Below are 21,929 nucleotides of genomic sequence, written 5' to 3'. Positions count from 1 at the left end.
AGTTGGAAATGTTGTTCCCCATTTTAATAAGTTTATGCAGTCCCACGCTGTAGGTACGACTTTTCATAGAATTTGTCGGCTTCTTGTGTGATATTCCTGCCAGCTTCAGTGTGGTATTCCTTTTTCTTTACATACATCTAAATGCTCCTGTTGAGACTGTGGTAGAAATAGCGTTTATTATAGCATTTTTGGCTTCTTTATCACATTTCATTGACGGCGCCGCAATCTGACTCAGAATTGTTGGCGAACGTTCGATATCTATGGATGTGCTCGGATTTAAGTTGATTTTTTATTTCTTTCTAAAATTATTTATCTGAGGACAGCTTCCAGTAGATATAATTCCCTCTAAGTTTATTTTTATTCTACAGGAGCTGTAGATAAATCTTTTCCAAATTCTTCATCAAAGACCACACATTCGTAAGCTTTCACTGTACTTCATAATAGAGCCGAACGTATTTTCAAACAATTGGGTGACCAATCTTATTTTGGTGTTATGCAATTTTGCCTCAAGAATTCTATAGCTTTACGATCTGCAATTATCGTATGCTTCGTACCCATATTGGCATATCTCATTTAATTTTCTACATTGCTCCAAATAGGTGGCAAAATTGTAAAGAAATCCCCATTGGCACCTCATTGGCACCCTAGAAAGATATCTTAGAATGAAATATATGATCTATTTACAAAATGTCTTTCGAATTGGTGAGTATTGGTCACACAGAGGAATCTATTCATAATAGTGTACAAACCCTACTTAAAATTAATTTATTCCAATAAAGCGAGTAATGCTTCTTCTTTGATACCCACTTTAACATATATAATTTAATAAAAATAAAAAACAAAATAGGTGGCAGCCTTTCGAAACTATACAAAGTGACAACACCTAAAGAGTAAGATCTTGAATGTAGAATATAGAAATATACGTATCAAGTTTTATTAAAATTAGTTGGGTAACTTCGGTTACAATATTGGATATATAAAGGAATATACATTATAATATGGTTTATAAACATTTATGTTCATATTCAGCGCAAAATGCATTTACTTTTATTTTCGTAATTACACATCCAACTTAATAACTACCAATCGAATAGGCGACAAGCTTACAAAAATATCCAAAGTGGCAACCCTTAGGTAAAAAATCCTAAGATATGGTACAATATGTACGTACCAAATTCCAAACACATCAGATGAGATTGTGGTGGGTGGATGAACAAACAAATTTATATGCATAATGAGGTTAGGTGGCAACCGTAAGTTTTTTATTTAAGTACGGGGTAAAATATCTTCCGTGTGATTCTCATCTAATTTTAGGAAAAAGTTCAAATAGGTGATAACATTTTAAAGACATTTACGAATGAACAATATTTTCTTTAAATCGGTTAAGAGCATTTAAAAGAAATAAAATATAATATCCCTGCAGTCAAAAGCCAAACTACTCAGCAAACATTCTAGTTCATTGCCTAGAACTTTGTGGGCTTATTTATATTAGTCTGAATAGTTAATTTACTAATATTCTAAGGATATTTTGGTATTCCTTTTTTATATTATATGATTGAATTGGAAACAAAATGAATATTATTTAATTTGGCAATCTTCGCATGATTTTTCAATACGAATAGGTCTAGCATACCAGAAACTAGCATATTAACTAGTAGGATACTGATATATGTACCGACATCAAAAGGCATTCAGCTGATACCTAGATCGACTAACATGCCATCTGATATGACTCTGAAAAGGGACTTAGCTCAAAGTAGTTGGGATACTTGGAATACTAGTACTTAACTAGTATATAACAACTTTGATGATGAGGTGATAGCCCTAGTTAGTAGAAATTTTGTTTAGAAGTGCGACACATTTGCATTATTAAAATTTAAATCTCCTTTAAAAACTGTCCTATTATTTGCACATCATTTACCTAATACCCAACTTCACTGCCATTTTATTTCATCACTGCCGCCTGAGATTCACTCACTTCACTTCGTCATAAGCCCAAGTACTAAACCCATCAATATGTTTCAATAACACTTGAAGCATTTTTCTCCTGATTTCTGAGCAGCGAATCGTACACATTGCCAAGTGATGATTTTTTATTTTCAAATCTTTCTTGCTTATTATTTATATTTTAGACTTTTTTGCAAACTCACACCAAAGAAGAAGTTTATTTATAGTCTGGTGTGTAAACGTAAATTTTTCCCGTTTTTTCCTTCATAATTTTGTTTTCCTTTGCTGTAATTGGTTTTCATTTTTGCTTTTTGAACATTTATTATAATTAAATTGTTTCTTTCTGTAAGTAATTACTTAGCACTAATTTGGAGTACACAAAAAAAAAAGCCTACTGAAGGTCAATCAATTTTTGGACCAGATCTATGGAGGGTGTGAGAATGTTCAAAGTGTACTACAAAGAAGTAATTTCGTTTGTGTGGACATTCGTTGTGATTGTTCATTTGATTAATTCAGTTGCGCTTATATTGTTGACTTTGAACTACTTTTTTATTGATTTTTCTTTTTTCTTTAATGGAAGTTGTGGAAGTGCGCTGCTCTCAAGTGGCCCAATGAAACCAGCGTAATCTTGTTCACACGATCGATTTACATTTATATATATACATAGATATATAATAATTTTGTTTGTTTGCTTTTTGCACAAACAATCACATCAATCAATTTAAAAAATCTGATTTAAACAAAACATAAAGTTTTACCAGTACAGATTAATGATAATTTTTATATTCTTACTGAAAAGAATCAAAGTATGTGAAAGTTTCTTTATGCTTGAATTGAATATGGAACTAGGAAAATGAATTTATATTGATACATATATCAGTTACAACTAATAACTTTCAAAACTATAGCACATCTGAAATAATAGCGAACGTTATTCAATTTAGATAGCTCGAATTTAGAAAGGAAATTCAAATTCCATCCCAAAACGATTTCTCACAGAGAAAAAAAATTAGTAAGAAAAAAATCAAAAAAAGGGCTCAACTCTCCTTCCCCTTCTCATCACCCTTATCCTCATAATTTTATTCACTCCCCCTCCCCTGCCTTTCTCTTTCTCTATCTTTGTATTTCCCCTCACTTCTTTTCTCTCTAGCTCCTTTTCTTTCTCCCACCCCCTCCATCTATCCTTATCTCTCTATCTTCGTCTAACTCTATCCCTTTCTCTCTTTCTTTCTCCTTCCCTCGCTTTTCTTCTCTCTAGTTCTTTTTATTCTTCTCCATCCCTTATTTCCTATCCCTTAGTCCCAGTCCCACGCCAAGCTGAACAAAAAATGTTGTCTAAAAAGGGTGGTCCACCCCCTTACCTCTCCGGGGTATGAAAAATTGATGATTTCATGAGAATGACACCGATAATAGTGTACTCGGCTCATATGGAAGAGTTCTTTGGTTCAATCCCTACTGCCTGAAAGAGCAATATTAAAACAAAAAGGCCATGTGAGACATTTCTGACCCAGCTGCGCTCTAATTCGAGTGACCGATCACAAACAAACTTTAAACATGTACTGAAAATCTTCCAGAAAGCAGTGGATGAAAGAGAGGGGGAAGGGAGGTGGGAGATGTTCAATGAGAAAGAGAGGAACGAGCTGAAGGAGAAGGAGAGGGGTGGGAGATGGGCAATGAGAGTGAGAGGAAGGGACGGAGAAGTAAGAGAGAGTGAAACATATGAAAGCCAAAGTTCTTGAACAACTGAGACTACGGGGTCTGGTAGTAATACATACATATACATTTTTTGGTAAAACTCAAAATGAATACCGCTCTTGATTTCTAAAACTTTCAAGTTTTATTCCTTTTTAACAGATATGAAAGTAGAATACCACAAAGTTCACCTTGAATCCACTTTATTCACTTCATCTTTTTAGAGATAGTTGACTCCAATTTTTAAAAACAAAAGATACCGAATTACTGACGCTGGCTTGGGGTATGTTATTTTGAGCAAAATATTGTAACGAATATTAGCAGCACTAAGGGATACTATCATCTCTAAGCCGATGCTAAGCATATGTCTACACATATGTACGTACACTCAGCGGAGAAGCAACGCACAAACACATGCATATATTTTATCTGAGGTGCTCACAAGAGAGGGCAATAATTTGTGCAAGTATTACTCACGCGCATATGAGAAGCTATAAATGTAGTTGTGGCTGGTGATTTTGTAGCTGATAACTAACTAGTAAGTTCTGGAATGGAAAAGCCTAGAAGTATGCAACGAGGAAACCAGACAGTATATAAGGCGACAACAGTAGAGGCGCGAGAATCAGTTGGATTTAAGACGCTATCTGGCGAGCAATAGTAGAGTTTATTTGTTTATTGTGAAGTACTTTAATAAAGGCCATTTTGCATTATTAAATATTGGAGTTATTTATTCAACAGTTTAGTGATTCGAACTTAGCAGAAGGCTGCAAATAACAGGATTTGCAGAAAATTCGTTACAATATATTGCCAGATATGAACACGCTAAGTTCCAGTAGGCACGCTAAAATGACTATTTGGCGTACAGGGCAGATCTGATCGATATTAGACATATTAACTCCAAGGCCGTAATAATTGGCGCGGATAATGGGATCGCTCTAATTATGGTTTCAGCAGTGCATACTGAAGTTCCATTCTGAAGGAATGCGCTCGTCCGACTAAGGGGTTAATTTATAAATTTACTAACCACCTTGGAGGGTAGCTTGTAATTTCTCGGCTTTTTTTTGAGTAAGGGCATTCCTGTTCTTACTTCCCTAACTATTTCAATTTTTGGAACATTAGGTTCATCATATCCCTAGGAGTTTATCATAAGTGTTATGTGCATAGCTCAAGCCTGCTCTGTACTATGATTACTTGGTATCCATTATGAATGATTATGGGAACATTTTAATTTTATTAAGGCGGAATGAATACTACTGACGGGCTATAATTTGCGAAATTTCTTGAAATATTCTTATAGCACTGTATGAAATATCTTACTGAGGCTAAAGCTAGTATTGAAACAAAGCCAAAGGCTCCCCCCCCCCCCCCCCCCCCCCCCCCATATTTGAACAAATTAGCTATTCACGTTGTATATCGTAATAAATTTCCATGGATATTTTAGATTCGCTGGCAATAGTACAAATGTGAAATGTCCTGTCATTATATCAATCACAAAGACCTACAGCTACTTACATACATATGTATATATCTACATATGAATTGCTTTTTGGCCCAATATTCAGTCTGACATGCAAGATCCCACCGCACCGCAAGTACAACAAACAAAAAAAAACAAAATGTATGCGCAAAATGCCCGACCAAATGAAGTGTTGCCAACCAACTGAGCAAACACTTCAAGTTATTCCCACACTCGTGTGCACACAACCAATCATACATATGCAATACAGCAACAAAAGCACATACACACACAATTATTTACATAACAGATGAGTAGAAGTTGCACTTGAATGGAAATTGTGAAGCGGTTATTGTGGTTTTCCTTTGTTTTGTTGTCGGCTTTAGTGTTGCTCCACATCAGTGCGCACTTGTCAGAGGAAAATGAACAAACGAGTGGACAGGCGGACTGACTAAGAGGCGGAGAAGCGGGCAAACATGCAAAGTTATGGACTAACTGGAAAATAATGAAAAAATATACAATAATCACTTTAGCCAAAACTATAACAATATTCATTTTTAATATAACAGCATTTTTGTGCGCAAATATTACATACACGATTATGCACAATGCTAGGGTGTTTGCTTTAAAGGCGATATATTTTCTTTCTTAGAAGAAAATCTGATTTTTGATAAAAAAAAAAAACAAAAATAATTAAAGCTTTTAAAAAAATTTAAGCTATCCTGCGAAAATGTAACACTCTAATGAGCGTATGTAACCTCTTACCACATCTATACTTGCTTAAGTACTATATGATTTGTTTATATCGTAAATAAAATTTAATTAAAAATTAAAATATTAAATAAAATCGTTAAGCTGTTATGGAAATAAAGCTGATTGGACTCTAAAGCTGTGATAGTCAACCAGCACTGAAATTTTTTTTACTGGTGTTTGCGCCTGCTCGATTTTCCATCGCTAGTGGCACAAATTGAATAACTCCATATCTTTAATCGGGTGTTTTTCGAAGTTAAAACAATGAGGCCACTCACAAGGTGCTCTTTTTGCCAAACGTACAATTATAATCAAATTTTATGTTGGAAACCATGGAAATAACTGAAATCTTAAAATTTTACATCGATGCGACACTCTTATATTTTAAGAACAAAATTAACAAAGTTCATATGAATATTATAAAAACCACTTCATCGGCTTTTAATCTTGCATTGTTTGCCAAATCAAATTTTACTATAAGAATTTCTTTCATAGTTTTTCGTATTGCAATAAGTTTTGGAGGGGAAAAGCCGATTTGCCTCTAAATCAGTATAGGCCACACCAATACAGTCATTAATTATGCTGTTGTTGTGGTATCGCACTGAGGTCGATTTGCCCACGTTAAAAGCAAAAAAAAAAAAAAATCCGAGGTAATCTAAATATCTTCAGTTGGGTTTTTTCGAAATGCGAAAAAAATCTAAGTTCAATGAAGCTCAGTCTTCAATCGGTTTAAATAAAAAAATGCAAAAAAAAAAAAAAATACAAAATAATAATATTATGTTTGGTTTTACTAGTCTGTAAATAATTAATTATTATATTAATTTATTGGCTTCAAGACAGAGTTGGTTACTTACTTACTTACTTAATTGGCGCTTAACCGTCTAAACGGTTATGGCCGTCGAACAAGGCGCGCCAGTCGCTCCTTCGCTCCGCCAACCGGCGCCAATTGGTCACACCAAGGGAGTTTAAATCGTTTTCCACCTGGTCCTTCCAACGGAGTGGGGGCCGCCCTCTACCTCTGCTTCCATAGGCTGGTTCCGATAGATACACTTTCTTGGCCGGAGCATCATCTTTCATTCGCATAACATGGCCTAGCCAGCGCAGCCGCTGCGTTTTAATTCGCTGGACTATGTTGATGTCTGCGTATAGCTCGTACAGCTCATCATTAAATCTTCTTCGGTACTCGCCATCGCCAACGCGTAGAGGTCCATAAATCTTTCGAAGAACTTTTCTCTCGAACACTCCCAAAGCCGCTTCATCTGCTGTTGTCATGGTCCATGCTTCTGCCCCATATAGCAGGACGGGTACGATAAGTGACTTGTAGAGTATGATTTTCGTTCGCCGAGAGAGGACTTTACTTTTCAGTTGCCTACCTAGTCCAAAGTAGCATTTATTGGCAAGATTGATTCTTCGCTGGATTTCAGTGCTGATGTTGTTGCTAATGTTGATGCTGGTTCCCAAATAAACGAAGTCTTTTACTATTTCGAAATTATGGCTGCCAACAGTAGCGTGGTTGCCAAGGCGCATATGCGCTGACTCTTTGCTCGATGACAGCAGGTACTTCGTTTTGTCCTCATTCACCATCAAACCCATCTTTACCGCTTCTTTTTCCAGCTTGGAGTAAGCAGAACTAACAGCGCGGGTGTTTAGGCCGATGATATCAATGTCATCAGCATATGCCAGTAATTGCACGCTTTTATAGTATATTGTTCCAGTGCGGGTAAGTTCTGCAGCTAGTATAATTTTCTCCAGCATCAAATTAAAGAAATCGCACGATAGCGGGTCACCCTGTCTGAAACCTCGTTTAGTTTCGAACGGCTCGGAGAGGTCCTTCCCAATTCTGACTGAGCTGATGGTGTTGCTCAACGTCATTTTGCACAGCCGTATAAGTTTTGCGGGGAAACCAAATTCAGACATAGCGGCATATAGGCAGCTCCTTTTCGTGCTGTCGAAGGCGGCTTTAAAGTCGACGAAGAGGTGATGTGTGTCGATTCTCTTTTCACGGGTTTTTTCCAAGATTTGGCGCATTGTGAAAATCTGGTCGATGGTAAATTTACCAGGTCTGAAGCCGCACTGATAAGGTCCAATCAGCCGGTTCACGGTGGGCTTCAATCTTTCGCACAATACACTTGAAAGGACCTTATATGCGATATTAAGAAGGCTGATTCCACGATAGTTGGTGCATTTTGCAGTATCCCCCTTCTTGTGGACTGGGCAAAGAACACTTAGATTCCAACCGTCGGGCATGCTTTCGTCCGCCCATATTTTGCTAAGAAGCTGCTGCATGAGCCTTACCAACTCCTCGCCGCCGAACTTGAATAGCTCCGCAGGCAATCCATCAGCGCCTACGGCCTTGTTGTTTTTCAATCTGGTTATTGCTATTCTAACTTCGTCATAATCGGGCGGGGGGACATATATTCCATCATCATCGATTGCGGGATCGGGTTCTTCATCTCTGCGCGGTGAATTGCTGCCTCCATTTAGGAGAGCAGAGAAGTGTTCCCTCCATAATCTAAGCACTCTCTGGACATCAGTTACAAGGTCGCCGTTTTCATTCCTACAGGAGTTTGCCCCGGTCTTAAAACCTTCCGTCTGTCGCCGTATTTTTTGGTAGAATTTTCGGGCGTTATTCCTGGTGGCTAGCAGCTCAAGCTCCTCGCACTCACGCCTTTCTGCTTCTGCTTTTTTCTTCCTGAAAAGGCGTCTCGCTTCCCTTTTCAACTCACGATAGCGTTCACACACGACAGCATGACACTGCTAATACGCGTCCAAAAATATCGAAAGAGGTGTCAAAAGACGCGTATTAATCTCGACAACGATAATCCGAAGCCGGAAAATAAAAATTTTATATCTGTCCGGAGATATTTGCAGTTGAATTTGGCGATGTTCATGTGGTTGTTGTAATGTTGTGTACCCACAAACAAAATTGTGAACATAAGTGTTTTGCGCGGATGTAGTTTTGGTCTCCAAACCGGTGTTGGACCCACCGAGGGTAATTTTTTATAAGCGCGGCCGAAGACCGCCTATGCAAAAAGGTATTCTGTGCGAAAATACTATGGATACCACCCTCGTATTCGGAGGAACCCGCGGGTAATTTTTCGGTTTTTCGTTAATGTATTTTGACCAAGTTAAAATTTTTATTTTCCGGTTTTGGATTATTAATACTGATATCAAGACGCATTGTTTGACACCTAACTCGATATTTTTGGACGCGTATTAGCAGTGTCATGCTGTCGTGTAGAATTACCTTTAAGTGCTTCTCCCATTTCGCCCACATGTGTTCGTCCACTAGCAATCTGATGCGTTGGTTTTTATCCCTTATTTGGGGGTCCCCAGGGTCGTGCTGTTCTATGAAGTCATATTCTCCCGCTGAAGTTGCGGCCTCCGCTGGAAAATGTAGCCGGATTTCCGGGATTCTTTCGGCGGGAATAAAACGAGCCGAAGTGGATTTAATGACCTTGCGGAAAGTACGCTCCTTTTGACGGACGTCAGTTGGAAAAGGGAGGGCAGCAAAACGATTGTCAGTATAAGTTTTGTAATCATCCCACTTTCCTATTTAAAATTGACGAAACTGCGTTGTTCAGTAGTGATGAAGTCGGCAGATCGCTCGAGCGAAAAGAGTATGGGTAGGGGGCCGGATGCCAATATTACCATCGGCTGCCAATTGAAGCAGTTTACGAGTCATGCGGTCACGATTGATATATCTGGCGAACTATGAGAGCTGTCTACCATACGACTAGGGGCGTCCCCGTTTATCGTGCAGAACGCCCTTTCTTCTATTTGGTCCGCCACCATCTCACCCCTGCTATCCGCCTGTAGGTTGGAATGCGATAGATCGTGGAGGGCATTAATGCGATTATCGCCAGTAAGTAGTGCGCTGATGTCAGGGCAGTATCCACTGGGGCAACAGGTGACAGGAGGGATGTAGGTATTGATAATTTCTAAATTTACATCCCCTGACCGGATAGATATGCCTTGACGCTCCAGGACACTGTCTCTGCGGCCGATGTAGGAATCAAATAGATTATATTGCACTGATTGGTGGGTGATAAACCCGAGGCCGCCTCCATTGCGTACATCTTTTGTGTGGAAGTTATACCCAGAGAAGCTGCGCATACCAAAAGAAAATCAGAGAACTCTAAACATCCGTCCTGATGTCACGTTGCTTAAATTTTTCCCAAGTTATTAAATAAATTATAAAATTAAAAAATTGCTTCAAATAAATATTTTCATTTTATTGCACCTGGAACGTCCGCTCCCTGAATGGGATTGGTGCAGATGCCCGGCTGGTTGATGTCCTCGTCAAAGCAAAATCTGACATCACCGCCATCCAAGAAATGCGTTGGACGAAGCAAGGAAGAAAGAAGATCAAAAATTGTGACATATATTGGAGTGGCCATGCGAATAAGCGCAGTTTCGGCGTCGGATTCGTGGTGGGAGAGAGACTTTGTCGCCAAGTGCTGGCGTTCACGCCTGTGGACGTGCGTCTCGCCGCTATTCGAATAAAAGCAAAATTTTTTAATATATCATTCATCTGCGCCCATGCGCCGACAGAGGAGAAAGACGATGAGGTGAAAGACACTTTTTATGAACAATTAGAACCCACATACGAGCGCTGCCCCCGTCATGATATAAAAGTCGTGCTTGGCGACTTTAACGCCAGGGTGGGCAAAGAAGGTGTTTTTGGCCCTACAGTCGGAAAGTTCAGCCTACACAATGAAACTTCTCCTAACGGACTGAGGCTGATTGACTTTGCCGGTGCTCGAAACATGGTCATATCAAGCACGAGGTTCATGCATAAAAAGATACATCAAGCTACATGGCTGTCTCCTGATCGAAATACTCGCAATCAGATCGATCACGTGGTGATAGACGGACGTCATGCCTCCAGTGTTGTAGATGTGCGAACGATCCGAGGACCTAACATCGATTCGGACCATTATCTCGTTGCAGCCAAAATACGCACCCGCCTCAACGCGGCTAAAAACAAGGAACAAAAAACACAAGGAAAGCTAGACGTCGAAAAGCTTCAATCATAACAGACTGCCAATGATTTCGAAACTCGACTCTCACACCTGCTCTCTGAGGGCACAACTCATCCTGAAGGAATACAGGAGCAGTGGGAGCATATCTCCAAAGCACTTCATACTGCCACCGAGGAAAAAATTGGTTACCGGCGGCCACGAAAAAACAACTGGTATGATGAAGAATGCCGCGTTGCAACCGAAAGAAAAGACGCTGCCTACAGGGCTATGTTAAAAGCGAGCGCGACAAGAGGAGTGTGTGAACGCTATCGTGAGTTGAAAAGGGAAGCGAGACGCCTTTTCAGGAAGAAAAAAGCAGAAGCAGAAAGGCGTGAGTGCGAGGAGCTTGAGCTGCTAGCCACCAGGAATAACGCCCGAAAATTCTACCAAAAAATACGGCGACAGACGGAAGGTTTTAAGACCGGGGCAAACTCCTGTAGGAATGAAAACGGCGACCTTGTAACTGATGTCCAGAGAGTGCTTAGATTATGGAGGGAACACTTCTCTGCTCTCCTAAATGGAGGCAGCAATTCACCGCGCAGAGATGAAGAACCCGATCCCGCAATCGATGATGATGGAATATATGTCCCCCCGCCCGATTATGACGAAGTTAGAATAGCAATAACCAGATTGAAAAACAACAAGGCCGTGGGCGGTGATGGATTGCCTGCGGAGCTATTCAAGTTCGGCGGCGAGGAGTTGGTGAGGCGCATGCAGCAGCTTCTTAGCAAAATATGGGCGGACGAAAGCATGCCCGACGGTTGGAATCTAAGTGTTCTTTGCCCAGTCCACAAGAAAGGGGATACTGCAAAATGCACCAACTATCGTGGAATCAGCCTTCTTAATATCGCATATAAGGTGCTTTCAAGTGTATTGTGCGAAAGATTGAAGCCCACCGTGAACCGGCTGATTGGACCCTATCAGTGCGGCTTCAGACCTGGTAAATCTACCATCGACCAGATTTTCACAATGCGCCAAATCTTGGAAAAAACCCGTGAAAAGAGAATCGACACACATCACCTCTTCGTCGACTTTAAAGCCGCCTTCGACAGCACGAAAAGGAGCTGCCTATATGCCGCTATGTCTGAATTTGGTTTCCCCGCAAAACTTATACGGCTGTGCAAAATGACGTTGAGCAACACCATCAGCTCAGTCAGAATTGGGAAGGACCTCTCCGAGCCGTTCGAAACTAAACGAGGTTTCAGACAGGGTGACCCGCTATCGTGCGATTTCTTTAATTTGATGCTGGAGAAAATTATACTAGCTGCAGAACTTACCCGCACTGGAACAATATACTATAAAAGCGTGCAATTACTGGCATATGCTGATGATATTGATATCATCGGCCTAAACACCCGCGCTGTTAGTTCTGCTTACTCCAAGCTGGAAAAAGAAGCGGTAAAGATGGGTTTGATGGTGAATGAGGACAAAACGAAGTACCTGCTGTCATCGAGCAAAGAGTCAGCGCATATGCGCCTTGGCAACCACGCTACTGTTGGCAGCCATAATTTCGAAATAGTAAAAGACTTCGTTTATTTGGGAACCAGCATCAACACTAGCAACAAACATCAGCACTGAAATCCAGCGAAGAATCAATTTTGCCAATAAATGCTACTTTGGACTAGGTAGGCAATTGAAAAGTAAAGTCCTCTCTCGGCGAACGAAAATCATACTCTACAAGTCACTTATCGTACCCATCCTGCTATATGGGGCAGAAGCATGGACCATGACAACAGCAGATGAAGCGGCTTTGGGAGTGTTCGAGAGAAAAGTTCTTCGAAAGATTTATGGACCTCTACGCGTTGGCGATGGCGAGTACCGAAGAAGATTTAATGATGAGCTGTACGAGCTATACGCAGACATCAACATAGTCCAGCGAATTAAAACGCAGCGGCTGCGCTGGCTAGGCCATGTTATGCGAATGAAAGATGATGCTCCGGCCAAGAAAGTGTATCTATCGGAACCAGCCTATGGAAGCAGAGGTAGAGGGCGGCCCCACTCCGTTGTAAGGACCAGGTGGAAAACGATTTAAACTCCCTTGGTGTGACCAATTGGCGCCGGTTGGCGGAGCGAAGGAGCGACTGGCGCGCCTTGTTGGAAGGCCATAACCGTTTAGACGGTTAAGCGCCAATTAAGTAAGTAAGTAAGTAAATATTTTCATACATTTAAAAAAGCAATACGGGCAATCCCCGATTAAATCATACAAACAAACAAAAAGTTTGAAATTTTCTGGAGGTTTCAAATATTTGTGCAAACGTTTTCCTTTCGTTGGCTTACATAGTTTCACGAAATCAAAAAAAAAATATCAAAAAAAAAAAACAAAAAAAGACAAACAAAACTTAATTGACGAAATTTGTATTTTTGTATTCGCTACTACAGATACTTTGCTATAAATTCTTTCTTATGTGTACACCGACATATGTATGTATGTAGTAATCAAATTATGTAACAAATTGACCAAACCATTGTGAGTGTGTATAAATGAAATTTGTTCTTGATGTAATCAACATTCGTTTACTTTTCCATCTTTACTATCCTTTACAGCTACTTAAAGGACTTGACGGTTTCCTCATCGTCCTAGCAATATTAACAAAGGTACCGTTACCATATGCGCTTGTTCATCCAACACACAACTTTAAATTGTGTGCTATCTTTGACATATTGTTGCAACTTGTCAGCCAATAAGCCGATTATCTCTGCCATCGCTCGCTCTTCAGCGCGCTTTTCATACATACATACTTATATTTTGTTCAAACAGTTTACCAATGAGTACTCGTACGTTGGGTTCAGTTAAAATTCTTAATTAAAACCGCAAACAGATAAATGTAATGAATGAATGAACAAAGGAGCACAAAAAAAACTAATAAGTGAAAGTAAGAAAAAGCAAGTAAGGAAGTTTAATGTCGGGTGAAAGCAAACATTATACACCCAGCTGAGTTACAAATACATTAAGGAGATATTCATAGAGCAATTTCAAATGTACTGGCTTTCGTAGGCTTTAAAACAGTTCCGTCATAGAAACAATGTTCTCACCAAACTCTGTGCGATTTCGTGGGGTCTTTGCCCGACTTATAAAGAACTTTTTGACCATCTTAATTTAAGTAAGAATTTATTTGGAGGAGAGCAGTCTTTCAGTAAGTTTCATTTGACTTTTTGGTTTTTATAACACAAGGTGACCAACTCCCAGTTAAAAACAACCCAGTTAAACGAAACCCAAACATCTACCGTAAATACCCGAAAAGCAATCAAATAGCTGACTGTTGTTTACAATTTTGCCTTGCATTTAATTGACAGTTGGTGCTTCAGTTAGCATGAAGAAAACGAAAATTTCAATGAATTATAGACTAATTGATGATGGCGAAAAGGCTCCGAAAGTTTTGTTGGGAGTAAAAGGCGGGATCACGCACATATATACAAAAGTTATTGGAATTTCTGCCTTTGTAAATAAATTACTCGATATTTTCCATTCTTCTCAAGTTATGATGTTAACGGATGTACGGGGGAACAGAGAGGGGGGCAAACGGATGGATAAACATCCTATTCAAAATCGGTTTCGTTACTCATAATTTTGATATATGGATGTTTGTCTCTATATCTATTCTTTTATATGATTACAACACACCGTTATTTTATTTATGTTATAATACCCTGTGTACAAGTGCAGATGGGTATAAAAATAATTATAAAAGCAAAGAACATAATTTGCTAGCAATCAAAAGTAATAAAGATTGTGTGACATAAGAGCTTAAGGATGTGATGTGGCCATGATATGCAATCGATAAAGCAATGCGTCAAAAAGATAGCGTCAAAGTGAGTTAAGCCCAGACACCGGAGAGCTCAAAGTCATAAGGGGATTAGTTTATCGCGTGCTTACTGTTTTTTAAATAAAAAAAAATAAATGTAAGGCGCGATAACCTCCGAAGAGGTCTAAGGCCGAGCTTCTCTTCCAATTTGCGTCGTGCTCCTCTTGATTTTTCCCTACAAATTGGCCGGACGGGACCTACATGTTTTATGCCGACTCCGAACGGCATCTGCAAGGCAGATGAGTTTTCACTGAGAGCTTTTCATGGCAGAAATACAATCGGAGCGCTTGCCAGACACTGCCGAGGGGCGACCCCGCTTAGAAAAATTTCTTCTAATTGAAAAATCTTATTTCTAAAATTTTGATGTTGCTTTGCCCGGGAGTTGAACCCAGGGCATACGGTGTGATAGGCGGAGCACGCTACCATCACACCACGGTGGCCGCTGTTTTTTAAATACATAAGTTTAATAATGCTGGAAGGCAAGCAAATTCATCTTCTTACTCATGAGCTAACATGGCGTATGAGCAACTTTTTGCTCCCACGTAACTAACTCTGATTTTGTGTCATGTAATTTTCTGCAACAAATTACTCACAGCAACGAGGCATCACTAACTGACATCATATTTAACTCCTTGATTGAATGTTTATTATTTTTATTTTAATTGTAAAAGTAAGCCATCAAGTGCTACGAAGAATTTAATATCAGGATGAACGGTACGTTGAGTAGAAAGACAAAATTAATGAATGAAGCAAATCAAGAAAATGTTTCAACGACAAAATAATTGCATGTAAATTTTCCAGAAGAAGAAATACAAGGAATTTTGCGGTAAAATAAAGAACCTCAGAATGCAGCAGCGCATGGAAAGTGCGGAGCAAGAGTTGCCTAGGAAATGAGAAAGTTGATTAAGCAGAGAATGTGATTGCGTATGCACTGTGCCTTAAGGGGACTTTATTGGAGACTCGACACATACGGCGCGAGTTGAAGCTTTATTTCAAATAGTTTTGTCTGTGACGGCATCAACACTGCAGGCAAAAATACACACACACTCACACAAAAATCATTAGTTCGCACTACAAAGAAGGCCAAAAATGTTACGGCACACTGAACTTTTGCTGCTATTAAAACTCCTATGGCAACATATATGAAGGCCGCATTGTTATTGCTATTAACGTTTTGCATCGAATTCATAGCACGTGCAGTCTCAAAATACAACAACTTACAACTGCAATGCCACACATATAACATACACGTGTACTAGATTTCTTATCTACGATCGCGCAGGTTGAGTTGGTCAAACTTGCAAAAAATAAAAAAAATTAAGTAAGCGCAAAACTGTTTTCTGTTCCACCAAAGAACATACACCGTCTATTATTTCACATAGTTTTTAAGACACATAATCGGATATAGAGTTAAGAAAATTACGATGAAAATTCTCTTATAAGGGAAACGGGTTCTATGGGCTATATGCAGTACATCCAAAACCGATGCCGACGATTTTTTCAGAAAACCTCGCGTGATATATTTGCATACAGCTCAATTAATTTCACATCCGCCTACATAAGGAAATAAATACCGCGGCCTTTATTTTTTTTCTAAAGGGAGATAAAGTCCGCGAGCATTATCGCCCTTTTAAAGGAAATAACGCCTATTTCCCTATTACCATTTGTAACTTATTATAAACATTTCCATGCTCACATTGTAATAAAATGGAAACAAATAATAAATTACAATAATACAAAATAAAAAAATTTTAAATAAAACAAAATAAAAAATTAAAGAAAAAAAAATTAAATGAAATAAAACATTATAAAAAAAAAAAAATAAGTGAAGTAAAATGGAAGGGTTGGCTATACATTAAGGGACCATTTTATTTAATCGGAAACTAAAGAGGTTTGATATATGAAATTTGGCATAAATGTTATTTGAGAGTTTCCCAACGAGTATTAATCAGTTCAATTGTTACAAAGAATTTATAAGTAATTTCTTGTTGTTGTTAAAGTTACTATGGTAGTAACATCACTTTTTTATATATTTTTCATTAAACTCCGTGTATGTAATGAATTCATAAAAAAATGAAAATTTTCGCCAGCGGCGCTTCTTGTTTTTTAAATTTTGTTATTTTGTAGGTTGTTTTAATTTTCAAAAGGGACATAAGGCCAGCCGAGAAAAGGAAATAAGCACTATTATTATTTTTTTACATTTAGGTATTGCTGTATAATTAAATAATTAATTTGTTTACTTTTCGAGAACACAGATGTTGTTAATAATACTAACGAATGAAAAAGGGAAACGGACCTTTTTCATTCAACTCCTGTATTTATTTTACAAAATATAACAGAAAATTTTCGGCTATGGCGCTTTTTTTTTTTATAAATTTTGATCTTGCAGGAACTTTTAATTTTCAAAAGGAAAATAACGCCAGTCGAGAAAGGGAAATAACGCACGTCAAAAAAAAAAAAAAAGTTTAGGCCTAAAAACAAGGCACTACCTTTCGGTAGTAATTTGGAAAAGCTAGAAGTGCCCTACCGTCGATGTGGAAGAGTTGTAGTGAATGAATACTTGGAACAGTGCAAACGCCGATATGTCGCACAAGTGTTCGAGAATGTAAAACACAAATATTATAGACGAGTATGAATGCAAGAGACTGAGCAAATCATAGCGCAGTGGCGGGTATAAAAGTTAAGGGACACAGCTTTTAGTGGAAGTGCAATGGCGCTGGTGGAAATCAGCGGGGCCATTCTTACAACATCATGTCTAATACCAATTCATTCAATCAAATAGCAACTTAACCGCTTAACTTTAAATCCGATTTTAATTTGCAATTGAAAAAAGTTGTAGTTGTTGTTGCTAAAAGCGATAAAGACACTCCCAGAAGATTTTGGGTAATGGTATCGATGTTAATCGTCCTTTGCCGGATATAGATCTGGTATGTTGCGGTAAAAAGCGTTATTAAGGTATATGCCAAGACATCTCAGGAACGACTTAATACGACCTTTTACTGGACCTTCTGGATCTGAATCGATTAGGTAACATGGTGGCAGAAGCTCCAGTGTCTTGGTGATGAGTGATGGAGGTATCAGCTGTTGGTTGTATGTATTTACTCACAGTCCCCTGATATATAAAGAAGACATGGAATCGTCGTGTCGGTGAATATCTTTCTCTTGCTGATCGCAAATACAGTAAGGCGTTTGTAGTGGTAATTAAAGGTACAACTCTCTGTGTTACAATTGAAGCAATGTAGTAGCAAGGGGTGTGAACAGTTGTGATACTACCGACAGCCGCAACCTATCAATATTTTGGTGTAGGTAAGCGCAATTTCCATTAATATACATCTGCATCATTCCTTCTGGCTGTTACACACTAATGCGCAAAAAATGCTATAATTTCAAATATTTTTTATTATTTAATTAATTAATTAGCGTTCTTTGGGTTCGTTGCCTGCAAATCCAATGTGTTTATTTTGCACCATCTTCTCGCGCTGTTATAGCTTCGTAGTTAGTTAGACAACTCAATTAAATTTTTAGTTACACACATATTTACATAATGTCTATGTTTCTACACAGGTGCAAAACTCACACACACACACACACACAATATTATGGCAACGTTGCAAAAGTGAAATATAATTATGAGAAGTAAGGGAATATGTATTATGTTTAAATAAAATATTTCTCCCCAGAGTTGGCGCTGAAAAACGTCATCCCAATTGAAGCAGGACAAACGAGAGCTGCTGCAATTTGTTAAGGCCGCGGTACAATGACATTTTTCATATAGATGCGTTTAACAAAAGCCTATGCATTCCAATAATAGCGCCACAATCAACCAAGATGCTGCATTTGTAAATATGAAGGAACTTCAGACTTGGTAATTGAAATTTATTACGCCTTGCCCATTCACATATAAAATTTCGCGAAGCACTGTTGCAAACATTCTCCCTATACAAAAAAAGTACTTGCTAACATATTTTGTGTCGTATTTGATTGTTATTTTGCAGTTTTTAATTGCGAAAAAAGTTAGAACAGTTGCCAACCAGTGGGAAAAATAATTTCGCTTTCAAAGTGTGCCAACACCCTTAGCCAAAGCAAATGTCAAATTTTTCTTCTTATGATTTGCTTGGAATAAAATTGGGGAGTTGGCTACTTTTCAATATCAGATGGCGCCAGTGTCGCTCATTCTATCATTCTCCATAAAACTAACGTGCATTCAACTCATAATGCATAAGCTTGTGTTAAACTCATCTATATAAAAAAGTGCTTATGTGTCGGAGCTATTATTCTCTCAATGCCAATTGATGTTCGCCGGTTATTTGTATCGACTGCTTTAAACGTTAAGCTGTAGTTACCCACCGACGTGTATAACGTACGTATACGTATGCCGTATGTACACACATTTGAGCGAAAGTTATGCCCGTACTGGCAACGAAAAAAATGTTGCCATCGACCTGTTTAAATGCATGCATATGGAACCATCAACTTTTTCTGTTTTAATTTTTGATGTTGCAGAAGGCTGGAATTAATATAAAATAAGTATAAATAGATTACATATTTATAATCTGAACTTTTATATAATTATTTCGAATTATTTGCACAATTTTTCAAATTTTAATTAGGTGTTTTTGCATAAAAACTGCAAAAATTAGGACGCAAAAGTTTACTAGGCAACTCTGTCTTGTGAGAGAGCGATCAGCTGACACGTTCCTACGGAAAAAATCAAAATTGTTTTGATTTCTACGTTCCGGGCTACGCACGTATGTGCGTTGAACGTCGGTTCATAAGATAGGTCGTGTCAGCTGACACGTTTTTTGTACGTACGTTCGTGGGTAACATTATGCTACGTAGAAATCAAAACAATTTCGATTTTTTCCGTAAGAACGCGTCAGCTGATCGCTCTCTCACTAGACAGAGTTGCCTAGTAAACTTTTGTGCGGAAATTTTTGACAGTTTGCAGTTTTATGCAAAAACACCTAATTAAAAATTGAAAAATTGTAGAAATTATTCGAAATAATTATGTAAAAGTGCAGATTATAAATATGTAATCTATTTATACTTGTTTAATGTTAATTCCAGCCTTTTACAACATCAAAAATTAAAATAGAAAAAGTTGATGGTTCCATATGCATGCATTTAAACAGATCGATGGCAACATTTTTTTCGTTGCCAGTACGGGCATAACTTTCGCTCAAATGTGTGTACGTACGGCATACGTGTACATGCGTTATACACGTCGGTGGGTAACTGCTGCTTAAGTTGTAAGTTGGACGACAATTGCGTTGGAGGGTGCGAATATTTAAGTACTCACTAGTTACTGGCAGCATAATTTCATTTAACTTTATTTTTGTTTTTCTTTCTTGCTCATTTCATTATTTTACGCACTCTGGGTTGCCCTTTTTTATCTTTTTTTTCATTTTACTTTCACGCTTTGGTTACTTGCTTTAGTTTACTTAGTTTGTATGCTTTGTGTAAATTTAGCTGTAAGTGTACTTACTTCTACTTGACGATGCGCTAACGTATGCCGAAGAGCGTCTCTTTAGTCCACTTGTGCCATCATTATTGCTCCCAATGGGGAGAAATCGCGACAATGATAGCAACGTTTTGAAGAGGTCAGTCACGTTGTGATCCTCCTTGGCAGAACACTCCAGCACTTTCGCCCTGTAAATAAGAGCAAAAACAAAAACAAATATGCTTAAAACAAAGTAAACACATTGACAGTACACAAAATGTAATTGGAATCGTTTTTAAGCGACAAAGGAAATTGTTTTTTTAATTGTTCTGCCAGTTGCGTAGATTCTCTCTGTTTAAAATCGCCAAGACGTAGCTAAAGTTAATATTTGCTTCAACTTGCCCAATCAATCGATCTTGAGTTCATACTGGCCGACTCTAAAAACCAACTGCTCGGAGTCGGCATAAGAACTTTAGGAGCAACTAATTTGTAGGCAAAACAAGTAAGAAAGTTTAAGTTCGGGTGAAACCGAACATTACATACCCAGATGTGCACTTGTAACGCTGAAGTAGGAGTAACTTTCAGGCGCTTTCGCTCATTTTCAGAGCAAAGAGTTGTAGCTTTGAAAAAAATGGTTATGGAAAATTTCGTTCGGATTGGGAGATTTTTGTTCAAATTATGGCATTAAAAGTATTTTGTAAAGAGTAACAAAAAAAAGGGTAGGTTAATCCCCGTTTTCAAAATTTGTTTAAGTTTTGTTCTTAGCTCAACCATACCATTACTGAGGTAGAATATCAGTCAAATGTAGTTAAATACCATCAAGGTATTGCAAACTTTGTTAAAGCTGAACCTTTAGGAAAAGAGGGCGTGGTCTTTTAACGATTTTGATTGTCTACACTCAGTTTATATAATTTGTCAACGATAGTGTCTCTTCGAAACTTCAATGTAATATCTTTAACGACTTTTGATTTACGGCTTGTTAAACTTCCAAATTTTCTTTTCTAAATTTGGGTGCCACGTCCATGTTCCAACATTTTTATACTCAGTTGAGCAGAGCTCACAGAGTATATTAACTTTGATTGGATAACGGTTGGTTGAACAGGTATAAAGGAAACGAGATAGATATAGACTTCCATATATCAAAATCATCAGGATCGAAAAAAAATTTGATTGAGCCATGTCCGTCCGTCCGTCCGTCCGTCCGTTAACACGATAACTTGAGTAAATTTTGAGGTATCTTGATGAAATTTGGTATGTAGATTCCTGAGCAATCATCACAGATCGCTATTTAAAATGAACGATATCGGACTATAACCACGCCCACTTTTTCGATATCGAAAATTTCGAAAAACCGAAAAAGTGCGATAATTCATTACCAAAGACGCGTAAAGCGAAGAAACTTGGTAGGTTGGTTGACCTCATGACGCAGAATAGAAAATTAGTAAAATTTTGGGCAATGGGCGTGGCCCCGCCCACTTTTAAAAGAAGGTAATTTAAAAGTTTTGCAAGCTGTAATTTGGCAGTCGTTGAAGATATCATAATGAAATTTGGCAGGAACGTTACTCCTATTACTATATGTATGCTTCATAAAAATTAGCAAAATCAAATTTAAACAAAAAATTTAATATCTTTATAGTGTATAAGTAAATTATGTCAACGTTCAACTCCAGTCATGATATGGTACAACAAAATACTAAAATAAAAGAAAATTTCAAAATGGGCGTGGCTCCGCCCTTTTTCATTTAATTTGTCTAGGATACTTTTAATGCCATAAGTCGAACAAAAATTTACCAATCCTTGTGAAATTTGGTAGGGGC

At 38.2% G+C, this 21,929-nt stretch overlaps 1 protein-coding gene across 1 annotated transcript in view; it reads right to left on the bottom strand.

Annotated features, from left to right (window-relative positions):
* Nucleotides 1–21,929, bottom strand: part of LOC137245728 (GTP-binding protein Di-Ras2) — a 121,284-nt gene that overhangs the window by 19,476 nt on the left and 79,879 nt on the right. Inside the window, exon 4 of the mRNA XM_067776849.1 lies at nt 20,158–20,321. Coding sequence (XP_067632950.1) covers nt 20,158–20,321 — 164 coding nt within the window. The remainder of the gene's footprint in view (nt 1–20,157; nt 20,322–21,929) is intronic.

This window comes from Eurosta solidaginis, chromosome 3, assembly GCF_040869045.1.
Source record: "Eurosta solidaginis isolate ZX-2024a chromosome 3, ASM4086904v1, whole genome shotgun sequence".
In the NCBI taxonomy this organism is placed as follows: domain Eukaryota; kingdom Metazoa; phylum Arthropoda; class Insecta; order Diptera; family Tephritidae; genus Eurosta; species Eurosta solidaginis.
This window is presented reverse-complemented; position numbering and strand designations above follow the sequence as displayed.